The sequence below is a fragment of the Cyanistes caeruleus genome, chromosome 3 (genome assembly GCF_971803275.1).
Source record: "Cyanistes caeruleus chromosome 3, bCyaCae1.hap1.1, whole genome shotgun sequence".
NCBI classification, from domain to species: Eukaryota; Metazoa; Chordata; class Aves; order Passeriformes; family Paridae; genus Cyanistes; species Cyanistes caeruleus.
Window position 1 is genome coordinate 102,084,391 of NC_141703.1, and position 15,906 is coordinate 102,100,296.

General features: G+C 37.8%; 1 protein-coding gene across 2 annotated transcripts in view; it reads left to right on the plus strand.

The window, feature by feature from the left end:
- UVRAG (UV radiation resistance associated) overlaps positions 1-15,906 on the plus strand; it is a 97,843-nt gene that overhangs the window by 51,144 nt on the left and 30,793 nt on the right. For both annotated transcript variants that reach the window (XM_023943973.2, XM_086883407.1), the window contains exon 13: positions 10,695-10,773. In XM_023943973.2, the coding sequence (XP_023799741.1) occupies positions 10,695-10,773 (79 nt within the window). The remainder of the gene's footprint in view (positions 1-10,694; positions 10,774-15,906) is intronic.

A 15,906-nucleotide genomic window follows, 5' to 3' on the forward strand; every position in this document is an offset into this window, starting at 1 on the left:
GCTGAGCTGGACTATGGATAATTTTGGAGCATTTGCAATCCACTTGTTGAATGAGTATAATCTGTAAGTGATCCTCCTTATTGTGACCTTACTTCAGTTTGGAAGAATGGGATTTCAGCTGCAGTAGACTTAGTACAACACGGCTGAAGTTGTTATTGTTCTGTGCCTGGTAACAGAGAAATCACTTGCAAACAAAGTCTGAAAAATTAGAATGCAAGCATGTGAAGAATAACTTTTCACTGACGTTTTTTCCAACTCATTTGAGAAGTCTTTAATCATATTTGATACTTTGGCTGAGGTAATGAAATGGCAGCTTTGGGAAGAAACCTTGGCAAACTTAGATGGAGGGAGATGGTTGCTTGAGAAATCTAATAGCTATTAAAGAAAAATTGATTCTTTGGGGTAGACTGAGTGTTAAGGATTCAGCTGTATTGCTCAAATAATGCTTTTTGCCATGAACTTATCTTGAACTATATTTTTATGTTCTACAATTTTTTGAGGGTATTTAGCTAGAATCCTGGTATATTTGATTCTTGATTAGCAAAATAGCGATTTTTCCTTCATTGAGTCAGCAGATACTGCTGTGTATAGATAAAGTGTTAGATCAGGTGTTGTTTAATGAATTTTGATACTTAGATACTGTTAACACTTTCTGGGAACTAGAAGTTTTTACATGCTCCTGGCCAGTATGAGAAGGCAGATTTTGTTTACTCAGTAGATGAGACCGCTGACCCCACACATCTGAGACCAGCTGAGAAATGTTTCTGTGAAGACATACTAGTCTTAATTTACTCCCATTGGAACACTATACTTCTGTTGAGACTTTTTTATTCCAACACATTACTTCATTTTTTAAAATAAGCCAGGACTTGACCTGTATAAAGTGTCTTCTAGTTAAAATTGATCCTTCAGTGGCAGTGAGATTTAAAGTCCTGATAGCGAGGTTGTGTGCTCTGTCCTCACAGACAGTCCATGTTCTGTGACATCCATCATGGCTTCTATGGTAAAGCCTTGAATCCAAGCTGAAATATGTCATAGAAATGCCCAGTTTAGAAAAAGTCATCAGTGTCGCTGGCTCTGTGGATTCATTGCTGTGATTTTGAGGTGTTTGAAATTATTTGCTGAAGCAATAGAATGATACCCTCCTGTACAAAATGGTGACTGTCTTGCCAGGAACTGCCTGAATTTGATAATCTGGATGTTTGCTTTCATTTTCTCTCTACGGTCTGTACATACTGAAGCTGTTCCCCAAGAGCAAGATCACAGCAGTTACACTTAACACAGAAAGATGCTTCTGCTTTTGATTATCATCATCTGAACTGTTCAGAAAAGCATTTTGAAAATAGATTTCATAAAGTTAAAATAATGTTTTCTTTTCCCAGTAAACAAATTATTTATGTATTGTATAAAGCTTGAATAGGGATATGCTTTTTCCTCATGGCACTCTATGTTTTTGTCAACAAATTTGTTTTACAAGTGTAGCTTTTTCTGTTAAGTAGGAACTCAAAACCATATAGTAATCCAGTCTTAATTTGCTTGTGATTTGTAACTCATATTTATGTCTTAATCTGCAATTACCACCAAAGTGCATGCTTGTAGTCCTTTATTCTGCCTTTTCATTTAATTTTGGGTCTTCTGCAGAAGATCTCTGCAGTCGTTGCTCTGAAGCTGATAGAGCTGTGGTGCAGCTTATCTGAGGAGGAAACAGGTTTCAAAGCTGCACAGCCAAAAGTTCTTGCGCCTTGATCTTCAGGTGAAGTGCTAAGATGTTAGGAATGCTGGATATTTTGGTGCTTGTAGCTCTGGAGTCACTTATTTGTCCTAGTATTTGATTTGAATTGTCTTGGGGAACTGTGATTTCAAGAGAGCTGTCTGGAGAGTGGTGGTCCTTCTTACTTAAAAGGCTTTCAGAGTTTAATTTCTTTGGGTTCAGAGAAGCCCCAGGACTTTTAAATAACACAAGTTTCCTCCTCTGGCTATGACATTCCATTAAAGTGAGCAAACAGGATGTGGTTAGGTTGGAGGGAAAACACTAGTTCTTTCCTATCCTGCCTGCTCCTCTTGCAGACCCCAAAAAGGGGTGAGGCTGAAATAACTCAAACATAAGTAAATATTTAAACCTTTTCTTATACACTCTTCATACTTCAGCCATATCAAGCAAGAACTTGTGACTTTTTCAGGCCATTATCTTATCTGGATTGTGCTATTCAGTCCTATCCTTGTATAGAGTATCCTATCCACAGTCTAAAGCTTGAAACACGTTTTTTTCTTAACTGACCCATTTTTAGTAGTGTTGTGTGAGACACAGTTGTTCCCCCAGATCTAATAGATGACTCTGTTACAACATGAATGACTTGCAATCACAGAATTTACATCACTTCTTTATCTATATGATAGTGAATAACTGGGTTTCAGCTGCAGCCACCTCCCTGCAGTCATTCTGCTTACTGTCCTAAAAAATGAGAAGTGAAAGAATAAGCCAGGTTGAATTTGTTCTCTGACAAATTTGACACAATTAGGCAGGAAGTATCAAAGATAGTATAAATACAATGATGTGAAAATGTGGTGGTGTCAGCTTCATTTAATCTTTGGATTAAGATTCCAATCTGCACTTAAACTATTGGGTAGTGTCTTAATGTTCAAAATGGACAGCAGTGACGATTGGTGTTTTCATGATTGGGAATTGTGATCAGCACTGTTTAACTTCTAAGTCAATGACATGGGCAGTGCGGTGGAGTTTGCCAGTGACACCAAGCTGTGTGGCGCTAGAGGGAAGGGATGGCATGCAGAGGGACCTGGACAGGATGAAGAGATGGGCCTGTGCCAGCCTCATGAAGTTCAACTAGGCCAAGTGCAAGATGCTGCACTGGGATTGTAGCAATCCCAGGTACACTTTCAAGCTGGGTTGAGTAAGGATGGAGTATGGAGTATGGCAGAGTAAGGATGGAGTATGGAGTATGGCAGAGTATGGATGGAGTATGGGTAGAGTACAGATGGATGGAGTACAGAGAAGGACAGCTTGGGAAAATGAGTTGATGAGAGACTGGCCATAACCTGGCCATGTGTGCTGACACCCAGAGGCCCCCCCCCCCACCTCCACATGCTGGGCTGATCCCACAGCAGGGTCAGCAATGGAGGGGGGAATTCTGCTCCTCTGTCTTGCTCTGGTGAGCCCCCACCTGCAGAGTTGCCTCCAGCTCTGGGGTTGAATATCGGAAGGATGTGGAGCTGCTGGAGTGAATCCAGAGGAGGCCACAGAGGTGCTCCAAGGGCTGGAGCCCTTCTGCTCTGGAAGGCAGGCTAAAGAACAGAAGGCTCCAAGGACATCTGAGAGCTCTTTCCAGTGCATAAAGGTGCTCCAAGAGAGCTACAGAGGGATTTTAGGTAGGGGCCTGAAGTAACAGGACAAGGGAGGATAGATTCCCGCTGCTAGATGGTGGAATTAGATGGGATATTGGGAAGAAATTCTTCCTGGCGAGGGTGGGGAGACCCTGGCAGAGGCTGCCCAGAGAAGCAGTGGCTGCCCCATCCCTGGAAATGTGCAGGGGCAGGTAGAATAGGGCTTGGAGCAACCTGGTTGAGTGGGAAGTGTCCCTGCCCATGGCAGGAGTTTGAAACAAGATGGGTTTTAAGGTCCTTTCCAACACAAACCATTCCGTGATAATTAAGTGTTCTTAAAGTGTAAGTGTCCTAATTTAGATTATAAAGGTGCAAATATTACTGGTCCTTAAAATTCTGAATCACTTGGAAAGTTAAGGCTATGTAAAATGATTCCAAACTGGATTTCGAATTTTACTTCAATTTGCCAAATGAAATGTAATATGATATTTAAATTGCACCACACTCCAGCGTGTGCAAGACAGTTGGATGTGATGTGTAAAAACCAGTTTTTCACTTACTTCTTCCCTTAAGAGCTTTCTGAAGTACAGATTAAACTTTGATACTTTAATATAATTTGGGATATGGCAGAGATCTGAACAGATGAGAGAATAAAAGATTTAAAACATATAGTGTATTCCCAAGTAGATGCAGGTGAAAGCAGTTAAAAATTAAACAATTTCATGAGCTTTAAAAATAGTTTGTATTAAAAGCAGGTGGTTACAGACAATAAAAGTGGGTCATCAGTATGTTGGTACATATGTGATATTTCTGGATGCAGAGTTCATAAATCACAGAACACAACAGTAAATGTATTTGGACTTGAATTTGTAAGAGATACTTGAGGTCTGAAATAAGTGTGTGGAATAAGGATTCTTTCAACTTTTCCTAACATTTACCATATTCCTGAGGCAGGAATCTTGTAGTGATTCACTTGAGTGTTCATCAAGCACCAAAGTGACTATGTAAAACATCTAAAGATGAGCTGAAGATACAAAATGAAATGAGATCCTGATTGCTGATAAGTACTTGTTGAGGGTCAGCTGGAAAAAGTAGGACAGTGATGAGTTTTTAGTGGTTAGAGTATAATACTTAGGAGAATTTATTTGAGTTGTAAGAATGGTCTAATGCTTAAAACACCACAAGTAGTCTAATCATAATTCTACCTTTGAAGCATGCCTCTGATTTTCCACAATCAACATCTGTGGGCAACTTTAAGATACCTTTTTCTGTAGTCAGTTTTCTGGTTTTTGAATATATCAGTATTAGTGAGCAGTTTTGGTTGAAGACACTATGTTAGCTAATTGTTGCCTGTGCTCTTACCAAAGCCATGGGGTTTTAAAAGTCAGTAAGGGATGGATTGCAACCTTTAATTTTGTTGAGAAGTCAGTAATACTCCCTATATGGTAAACAACCCCACCAGAATAGATTATGGAGATGAACTGCAAGCATCACACCTCAAACTGTAAATGTGAAAATGAAAAGTCCTTCCAAGAGGCTTTTCCTCCATCTGCCCCTCAAATTTCTTGGTTTTACTTTCAGCAGCGCATGAGCGCAGTCTTCTTTGTTACATCCTGAATCATGGAAAATACTTAAATTAACAATGGAAGGTGACTTTAACAACCTTCCGACCCCTAGGAAGGATGAAGTTCATTTAGAGCAAAGTGTTACAATAGCTGAGTGTACAGGGTGGTTTGAACTTGCCTTAGAGGTGATATATTAGACTTCCTTGTGCCTGTAGCTTTATGTTTACAGGATGATCTCCTTACATCTGGAAGAACAGCAACACAGAGCGGTGTCTTGTGGTCTCATGGAGACCTCTGGATCAGAGGATCCTGCAGGGATCCCTTAGAATTAGAGAGCTGACCTCTCCCAGAAATTCCTTCTGGCCCCTAGACAAGCACAAATGGAAAAAGTGTTCATCTGTAATCCTGTCTGCTGCTCCTGTACTGCCACCAGACCACTAATGTATTTAGACATATTCAGGAATCTTTCTTGAACTAAAAGCTGGAATTTGCCTTGGTTTGACACTGAGATTTCTGTTCAGCTGTTTGCATCTGCATAAGCTGACTGTAGTGGAAATGCTGACAACCAGCCACCATTGATTTTTCATATTGACTGTAAACACATATATTTGGTTTATCATTTTTAACAGAAATACTTTTAAACCAGAGTGGATGATTTAGTATCCTGTCTAGTCTTTGTAATCTTGATGTGATTTACTGTAATGAGATATTATACTTTGCTTTCAAGTTTCTTAGAGTTATGTGTGTTTCTTACGTCTACAAAGTGTTCTATTTGATTAAATGCCATGTTAGAATAAAGTCTAATTAGATAAACAAAGTAACAGCTCCGGGAGTCCTGTTGATGGTGTACCTTTAAGCTCGATACCTACCAGAATGATATTTTTTTACACAAATTTTCAAACTAACTATTTAAAAACTTAGCATTTGTGAAGTGTTATCAGGTCCTTGAACTCAAAACTTAATTCCATTGTTGATGGTAGTGTGCTGGTTTTGTAGTTTTAGTGTAAATTATATAGGTAGATTTTCAGCCCTGGGTTTTATGTGAAAGCCTGACTTTATGTTACTTTTCCCTATCAGGGTAACTGTGAACCAAGTACATAACCTCTGCCTCACTTTTTCTTTTTCACAACTCTGTTGAGCCTTGACCTGCTCACACTTGTTTCCTTACTCATTGCATATCAGCAGGTCTTCATAGCTTTAAATATTTAAATATTAGATGCTTTTGGTAGAAAAGCAAGTTTTAAACTGAAGTGTTCTTTATCCAGTAGCTGATGTCTGCTTAGGAAACGTAGCAGGAATTAATAGAGACAGGATCAAAATAAAGTGATGGATAATGACTTGCTGAAATTAAGATTGCAGGTAGAGAGGTGGTATCGGGATTTTGCGAGAGAGACGGGACCACTGGGAGACGTTTTAAAGCATGATTTATTGTTCTTCTTCTACAGTCTCATGAAAGAGTGAGTGAGTGCATCTTCACCTTACTCACCAGATGTTCTTAGTCAGTGGTCACAAGACTACAAGTTACAACATCTTTTAAAGATTATTTAACCAGTAAACTAATGCCACAAAAGAATGTTTCTACTTTCACACCAATAGCTAATTATTTTGTTTTATATGTCTTTGCTGCAGTGCGGACATTCTTAAACCATCATATAATGACACACAAAACTACTTGTTATACTTTAAACTTATTATTTTTATAATTTTATATACTTTTATAATTACTTCTATATCTTAGCTTTAAAACCTTAAAGCTTCTTACAACCTAACTTAATATCATTCTGTTTAAACTCACATTCTTACTTACGATTCTAAATCTGAAAGCTTTCTCCAAGGCCTCAAATCAAGCCCTGTGTCCATGTCTATATCTATGCTTACAATTGTAAAATTTTGAGAGCTTTCTGTGCTTAGAATTCCCACAAGGAGGGCCTTATTCTTGGGAACCCTCCAAGGAGAAGAGATGGGAGAGAGGTCAAGTGGGTGAGGATGAGACAGGTAAGGTTTAGGGCATGATAGAATAATAGGGCATAAGAGATGAATTGTCATCTCTAGTCTAAGCTCTGCTAAAATGAAGCTATTCACAGATGATTAAAAGTGTATTTTATCTGCTTCTATTATTTTGGGTTTTATTTTATTTTTTGGTAACCTGTGAGAAATGACAGACAAAACCTCTTATTGTAGGGCTGGGAATGCTTGGGTCTTGAACATAACAGTGTTGGTTCACTAGGGGAGAAACTGTTCAGTCATTGTGGCATCACTATAGAAAACACAGATTTTGTTCAAATTGACATGCCATGGAAGGGGATATGAGCTATGTGCCTAAAAACGTCATGTATATGTTTTGTTGTTTATTATAGATATTATATTTATTATAGATATGCATTATGATGCAGCTGGGTAACACTGGCCATCTGACTTGTATCCCAGTGAGCCCTATAAAACAGAACATGACTCAAAAAAAAATTAGTAAAAGCTTAGTGTTTGTCAAAGTCCTATAGGATTAAATCAGCAAAACATGAGACTCCCAAAACAAATAAGCTTTTAAGATCAATAATCTTCTTTATATTATCTTAGACCTTCAAAGCACGTATTGACCATCTGGTTCAAATCAGTCTGGTGTGCAGTTTGGATCACTCTTATCCAGAGTTCTCCACCTTCCGAATTCAGAGTGAGGGTTTAATTTTGGCATGCTTGGCACAATTCTCATAGATCTAAAGCCACCTTTACACATGCTTGCTGGCTGATTATTCCCTTAGTCAGACGTGGTTCTTTTGCTTTTCCTCAGCATAGGTTCGTACCATTGCTGACATGTCTTGAAAGCAGTGGAAACACCATATGCAGAAACAGCTCCAAATGGGGTAAACCTGTTACAAGTTACTAAACATGGTAGGTTTTTTCTTGCATCAGGTTAATGTTCTCTAAACTAGGATCTTTAGAAGTCACTGTTAAAACTACTATTGCTGTATTTCCCGTGTCTTTATGTACAGAAATAGTTCATCTACTGTAAACTCAGGGTGTGTTAGCCCTGTATTTTAAGAAGTCTACATGCTATTGAAATACTATATCTGTAGCTGTATGTAAATGACAACATATTTTTACAAAGACACATGTTGATCCTCACTGAGAAAAAGCTGTTTTGTTCATAATTCCGAACTGTTCACATGGCAGATGCATGGTTTCCTAGAGTGTGTAAGTACTACTCTGAAGAGGACCAGAGCTCGACTTCTGAACTATGTTCTGGACTGAGAACAAATTTCCAGCACTTGATAAGTTCTCTCAGATAATATTTTCTGTTGATTATAGAAAGGGTACCTGTAGCTTGTGGTTTTTGAATCTTTCTACTAAACATATCACACTCAGTAGAATTTTTTATCTGAGAATAAGTATCTGTGTTTTGCTTTAAAGGAGCTTAGTAATTTTATTTTTTCCCCAAATTTATCAGCAAGAATGGAAAGAAGGAAGGTACACTTTGGGGCAGAATAGGTAGGTGGATGCCATTTTGAATTTTATTATGTGTTTTGTGATTATAAAAACACTAAAATAGTGTTTCTCAGAAGTATTTATTTATAACTAAATCCTTACACAGCAGACTCAGCTTTTTACAGCATGCCAAAGGGAGACATTAAGCTTACTGTCAATGCTTTTCTGTGGAGCAGACAAGAAGAATTTCACGGAGGGAGGCAGGAAGTTGGGTTCAATTATACTTACTGAAGCACTATGTAAAATGTTTGGGTTCCTCTCCCTTGAGTTTATTGCTTGTGAACAGCCTAAATGGGAAAACAAGATAAAACACAAAGAGAGAGGCATAAAACTTAGTAATATTTTTCTCTTGAGTCACACATGTATATATGCAGAGACATCCACTTACAGTTTTCAAGACTTGTTTAAGTGATTATGTTGTGAAAGCTGACCTGAGAATGTATGTGGTTTAAAGCCTTTCAAGATTAATTAGTGGAAGTTAGAGGATAGAAATGTGAATATTGGCAAAGAAGCAGGATCAGCATGATAAGCAGAAAAGCCTGATTTTCCCTTTTAAAAGAATCTGTGTGGGAGATTTCAGCAAGCACCATAAACCAGTTTTTACCCCCTTTCTATAGGTGGATCAAAGAGCTCTGTATCTAATAATAGAATACATGGTTTCCATTACCAGTGACTTCATGAAATGCTACCTTCTAGGGAAATATGGTTTGTATTCTTAATGGTGCTTTTACTGTAAAAAAAATTGGTTAGTTTTAGACTGTTAATTGTAAAGTTATCCTTTAAATCTAACCCTTGCTCTGTTTTGGGTAGTGTAATTGGAGATACTGAACTGAATTCCTCTTGCTTTGCATTTTACACTTTGAATAATATGTTGCGGAATTTTTGCAGCATGTGTTCATTTGGAAAAGTTTCATTTTCTTTAATGGAGAACTAGTCTGATTTGTAGATCTATTAAGCAAGGTGAGCTAGATATATACTATTCACAGAGATTTTTATGTTCCTTGACTTAAAGAGACCTAGTAAGTTTGAAAGTAGCATAAAACCTGGAGCTGACATCTCAATATTTGATCTGCTGTGATTGACCTGTTAAACTTCAGCTTTAATGGCACTATATAATTCTTAAAATTACAAATGTACTCTACTGTGGGGCTGATGGATGATAAAATTCACTTTGCCTAATCACCTCTCCAGAATGTGTGTTGTTTCTACTAGATATTGATCTCGTGTATTTGTTTTTTGAGAGAGGCCTTGGTTTCTGCTGTGGTGTGGGGCTTATGTGGATAAATCATTCAGCATCTTGATTAGGAGCTGCATGATGTGGTTGGTGAAAAGGCAAAATCTTGATTCATGCTGTAGTTCCCATAAAAATAAATTTTAGTTTGTACTAAGATTGCTGAATTTACCATGATGACGTCATAACCTCTGGTGCTAAGGAGGAGTTGAAAGACAATCCTTAAAAGTACAGTGTACAGCTGGTAAAATTGTTTGAGAACTGCTTCACTTAAGCAGAGGTTCTTTAAGCAGATGTATAAAATTATATTCTTTAATGCAGAAACTGTCAAGGAGTTTCAATATTTAAGGGACTAATGTTTTAGTTCTCTTGTCTCGCACAGCAGTGCCAAGCTATGTTCTTATAAGATTTAGCAAATATATGAGTACTTAAAATGGTGATCAGTATTTATTATGTAGGAAAAATAAAGACCGGTAATAAAATGTTTACAAGGGCTGTAGTGACCTTTGGTACTGTGACTCAAGTGTGTGTGAAATTTGTTGAAGGAGATCAACTTCTATTCTGAATGTTGTTCTGGTAAGTGAGCCTGCATTACACATTTCTTTGTGTGAAGGGCTCTTTGTGCTCTGTCAATCACAGGATAATGATCAAAAGAGAACACCTTTTTTAAAAGATTATTTCTGTTTGTAAATGAGCTAAACAAGTGTGACTGGCTGAATGCAGAGGGATAACATGGGATCTGGAATTGTGCTGTATGCTTCTGAAATTACACTTTGATTGGTGAGAGGGATGTTGCAGCTCTGGGAGAATCATCAAGTGTCTTTTAAAAACCTGAAACATTTTAAAAAGTGGAATTCCATAGCTGAGCTTTGACATCAGTTTTTAAATTCTGGTTGACTTGAGCTGCAGAGGGTTCCTAAATACATCCTATGGAGAGGTTCCTGGGAGAAGTCAGAAAGGGAAGCTTTTTAAATCTTCACCTTCTCAGAAAAGAAATCTGGGGCTTTTAGAAATTTGCATAAGCATCTGAATAATTTCACCTTAAATACTTCCTCCCCCTTTTTTCTTTTCCTCATCAGATTTCCTTTATATGCAAAAGGAGGGGAGAAGCTTCAGTTTGAATATGGAGTTTATCTTCTCAACAAAAATATAGCACAGGTTGGTACACTTGAGATTATTTTTAATTGCTATTATTTGTATCTATTTTCTGCTGAGTGTGCATGTGTTGTCTTGTGATGCTGCTCTCTGTAGTGAAAACCTTGAAATAAGAAAAATGTCTTTGAAAACATAATTTTCACTTACCTTACAGCTTTGTGCTTGAGATTTGCTTCTGTGGTGCTTAGAGAAGAACTTGCTGGATAATAATGAAACTTCTCAAATAGTACATTCTATGAGTCTATAAACTTCATACTGTTTTGAAAACTGTAAATATTCTCTATGTTTTTATTCTGTCGTATTTGAAGATCTGTTTGTGTAATTCTTGCTCCTGTGTTTTTGATTTTGCTGTACTACTTCAAATAGTATTCTACCCTTATAAGAATACACAATACGTGGAAAATGTGAAGTATTGCAAATGTGTGACTTTCGTTTATAAAATCCTCTAATCAACCTTACTTCCTTGTTTTTAATGTATTTTAAAAAACATCCTTTACTCTGAAAAATGCAAGAGACTTTGCAAACTTGTATTTGAGATGATGGTAATACCTGCAGCTAACACATTTAGTATGGAATTGAGAGAATGTTCAGAAAGCTGGTCTGAAAGAGGCCTGGCTGTTTCAGCTGGTATGTAATCCTAGAGCAGGGTTAGCTGCTCTTATTGCTGTCCCTGGTGATGTTCTGTGAAGAAAAGCCTGTGATATAAATACTGCTTAGTTCCAATGCTTGACTCCATTGGCCACTAAAGACATCTAATTTCTGACACTGAATCCAAACAATCTTGCCTCTGTTTATATATTATAATAATCTGACCCATTTAAGTCTCTTCCTCTTTGCAAACTTTTATGCATTGAAAAACCACTTTTCAACACTTCTCTTGTCTCAAATTCTCCATCAGAAATCACATTTTTCTTGAAATGCAATGCCCAAAGCTGGATACATTGAGCAACTGTTGCTTTCAAAACATTGAGTAGGATGGGAGAAATACTTCCCAAGTCTTGCCCTTTTATTTCCAGTTCATTGGTTTCTAAAAGATTTGTTCTCTTAAAAGCCTAGGAGAGTAAATCTTACTATTCTGTGCTACCAACAGCCCCAGGTATCTTCAGCACAGCATCAAAACAGTCCATTCTGAATTTGTGCAGGTGACTTGTTTAATTCACATTTTATATGCTGTACCTTGAATGTATTCTTAAAGATGAACTGTTTTTATTCTTAATCATGTTTCTGCTTTGGTGGTGTAACATCAGAGGTTGAGAACTTGGTCTCAGCTTTATTCTGGATCCATCTGAGCCTATACCCTATCCAGACTGCGTAATTAAAATGTTGGATAGAACTGTGATTCCTAGAGCTCCATTTTGCTACCACTTCAGTTGTAACCATGAACCATTCTTTATTACATCCAGAGTACTTTCTGTGTATTCACTTGTACTTCATCAATATCCCATTAACCCACCATGGTTGTGAGCATATTATACCAGAAAATACTAAGAGATTTAAATTCCAACAGAAATTCAACATTTCTGTTTCTAGCCTTTTTGAAACTACATTAGCCTTAAAGTTTTATTCCTGAAAAATCTGACCTTTTTATGCATAGTTTCTAACAGTCTTGTTTGTCTTTCCAGTTTTCCATCACTTCTTTGACATTCCTTACACCAAATTGAAGTAAAGCTTCCGAGTCTTTGTTGTTTTTTTAAGTTTGGATTGCATTTATCATTTTCCAGACTTGCCCATGCTTAGTGTATTTTGGACAATAACTTTTGAAATTACTTAAAGGCTAAAATATCTTAAGACGAAGTTAATCAAGTCCTACTAATCTTGGAAATTCACTTAGCCAGGCTGTTGATGTATCTTAGACTGTACCTCCTTGTTGGTGGTATTAGTGATGGCAGACAGATGTTCACACTTGACCTCCAGAGGGAAGATCAATGAGAAAAAAGGATTAGTCTTTCCCTCAAATGCTTTGATAGATCCCTCTCTTCATTACTATCAAATCAATGCTTTCCTTAATCTCTGCTTCCTAGTTCATTCTGCTTACACTTGTTAATTCTGTAACTTGTGAGTCATGATGCTGCTTGCTTTGCCTTTCCTTCCTGGTTTTTTACCTTATTCTAGAGTTTCATTCAGTGATGTGATGCAAGCAAAAAGCTGTCATTTTTTTCATCCAAAAGATGAGTTTTTCATTGAGCCCAGGGTCTTTCCTGTTCATGTACTTTGGGTTACTTGACACGTGTGCCTGTAGTATTTTTTATAGGAACTGTCACCACTTCACATGTTTTCCCATTTATCTCTTTGACTTGTCACCCCTGAGTTGTTACCACTCTTGGACCTACTGAAACCTCTCATTCTGATTTTCTTGTCCTATTTCTGAAAGAGTCTGGGTAGTTGAATACATGATCACTCACCCTGTTGCCTTCCAATTCCTTGCAGTTGGTTTCTGAAATCACTGGTGTGTGTTTATTAAACTTTACTAAAGTAAGTGAAGGCTTTAAGTATGCATTGGTATAAAAAGAGTTTCTAACTCTACTTGGGGTCATTGGTGATGGTGCAAGCTAGTCAGAGGGCAAACTTTAAAGTGGTTGATACAATACTAGGGGTTCACTAATGCTTGAGATTGTATGCTGTTGGATATTAAAATGCAATAAAAGTAAATCGGAATTTCTGGGTGTGCTTCTACTACTTATTTAATCATGAAAGTGTTGGTGATGTCCACATAAACTGTTGTAGTCACCTTTGTTTTGATGTCCTTGGTCAAATATTGCTGGTTTTTATAATTCTGCCAAGGGGAAATTCCACTGTGAAAGCAGAGCAGATAGATAATGTGCAGAAATGCATCACAAAACCTCTGTGCTCTGGGGCTGACTTGACCTAAAAACCCAAGATTGTCTGAATCCTTTGTGTGTTCCTTGGGATGCTGAAACTGTTGAATTTACATAGCCTTTAGCAGACCTTATGGCTGCTTTCAGAGAAGTATCCAGATATGCTTAGTTCTTGTGAATGTGTGAAAAATTAAGTTTGGACAGAGAATGAGCAGCTGCCTCTCCCTTATCTCCAGAATATTACTCAAAGGTGTTTGCCTTAATTCAGAGAATCAGTACTCTTTGTCAGGAAATCTAAATCAGTTGCTTAATTCCCTCTGTGTGCTGTGGGAAGGTTGGAGGTACCTGGGAAGAATACTGGTGACTTCACTGTAGCATGAAAACAAGACCCTGGGTCTCTATAACCTCACTTGAATCATTCATGTAAGTTTGGAACACTGTGACAAAGAGCCCAGAAAAGCTCTATCAACTTAAATATTTTGAAATTATTTGTATAAGCTTCTCTGGTTTCACAGATTTTTTATTTTTTTTTCCTTTCACAATTACCTGAAATTCTGGCAGCAAGGAGAAATGTGAATGTGGAAGAAATGAGATGGGCTTGATATTAAATAAAATTACTAACAAAAAAAATTCTTCTAGCGATAAAGTGGTACAGTTTTGTAAAACAGCAGGATAATAACACTAGAAACCACATCTTGCACTCAGGAGAATTCAGCTGGAATTAGAAGCAGCTTAGTGCTGGCTTGGTATAGTATTTTTTGGAGAAACTTGCTTTGCTGTTACATTCCAAAGCTGCAACAATGTGTGTTAATTCCAAGAGTTCATAATAACTTCCATCTGTATGTGAGCACAAATTGTTTCTGTTTTTAAAACTGAATGCTTCACAAAGTTCACAGAGGAGCTTTTTGAGTTGGATAACATTATCTAAGGCTATACATTTCCAGTTAAGATTTCAGCTATTTGACTCTCACTAGCATAGAAATGTGGGGGTTTTTTTTCAAAGAGAAATTCGTCACTTATGTCTAATAATACCTACCAAAAAAATTCACTATCATTGTCAAAGGTGAAGTACAATAGATTTGCTAAAAACAGAAGTTAATTACACAGCCCTCCAAAGTATTAGACAGTGGGAGAGCGCTCAGCAAGTACTGGCCCCAAATTCTGTAGGTCCTAAGTCAGGGATATATATATAGAGTATCTGAGGAAGCTGAGCCTTTAGTGGGAGAAAGAAGTGAACTCTTGTCCTGGTATTCACACCAGAGTTATTGAGATTACACCGTGAAAACCTCTTGTTATGGTGGATGAATATTAGGAAATCCCTGAAGCATGGTGAGGTTTTTTGTGGGTGATAAGTCAACACAGAACAGAGTCAAAATGTCATCTCTCAGTGTTCTTTTTGTTCTGAACATACAATGTGGGTGGCATCCAGTTCTGCTGGGACACAGACATGGACCTTGTGGAACTGAGCTCTTCTTACTTGCCTTTATTCCCAGAGCCTTAATTGCTTTGGGCTGACTTCTGTATAGATTCTTCATTGCACATGATGAGTTGGTCTTAATTTGGTGACCATCCTTGAGGTGAGTGAGTCTGTAGTGAGCACACACTGTGGAAGAATAACTCACCCAAAATTTTATATCCAGAAAAAGATGAGGATGGTGAGGCCCTGACACATGTTGCTCAGAGCAGCTGTGGCTGCCCCTGAAGGTGTCCAAGGCCAGGTTGGATGGAGCTTGGAGCAGCCTGGTCTAGTGGAAGGTGTCCTTACCCATGGCAGGGGGTTGGGATGAGATGTGCTTGAAGGTTGCTTCCAATCCAAACAATTCTGTGATTCTGTATTAAATTATTTCTGTCCTGTATTGGTCATTATGTCTAATGCATTCATTATGATGTGTAGCCACTGAGGAGAGCACGTCCATCTTGTTCATCAAAGTTCCAATTTCTGTATGTATTCAGGTGGTTGTCTCTTGCATGATACTTAACAGGCATTACTCCTTGTCCAGTTGCAAGACTGCTTGTAGAGGACATAATTTCAGTGGAGCTGTAAAGCCAGTAAGAAGGGAATTTACTGCAGCTATTTTCTTGCATAGGGCAGTCCAGTCAAGTTATTTACACTCTAAGTGTCAAATGATTTGCTATTTAAGTCAGCCACTGAAGGACATCAAATTAATTAACCTCTTGATCTTCTGGGTTTCTTATTTTTAGTCTTATCTCAGCTTTTCCACAGAACCAGAGGGCAGCTGTATGACTGTTGTGAGACTCCTTTTATTCTTTTGCTGTGACCATGGTGACTATCTCCATCTGACTTTATTGGACATGGCCT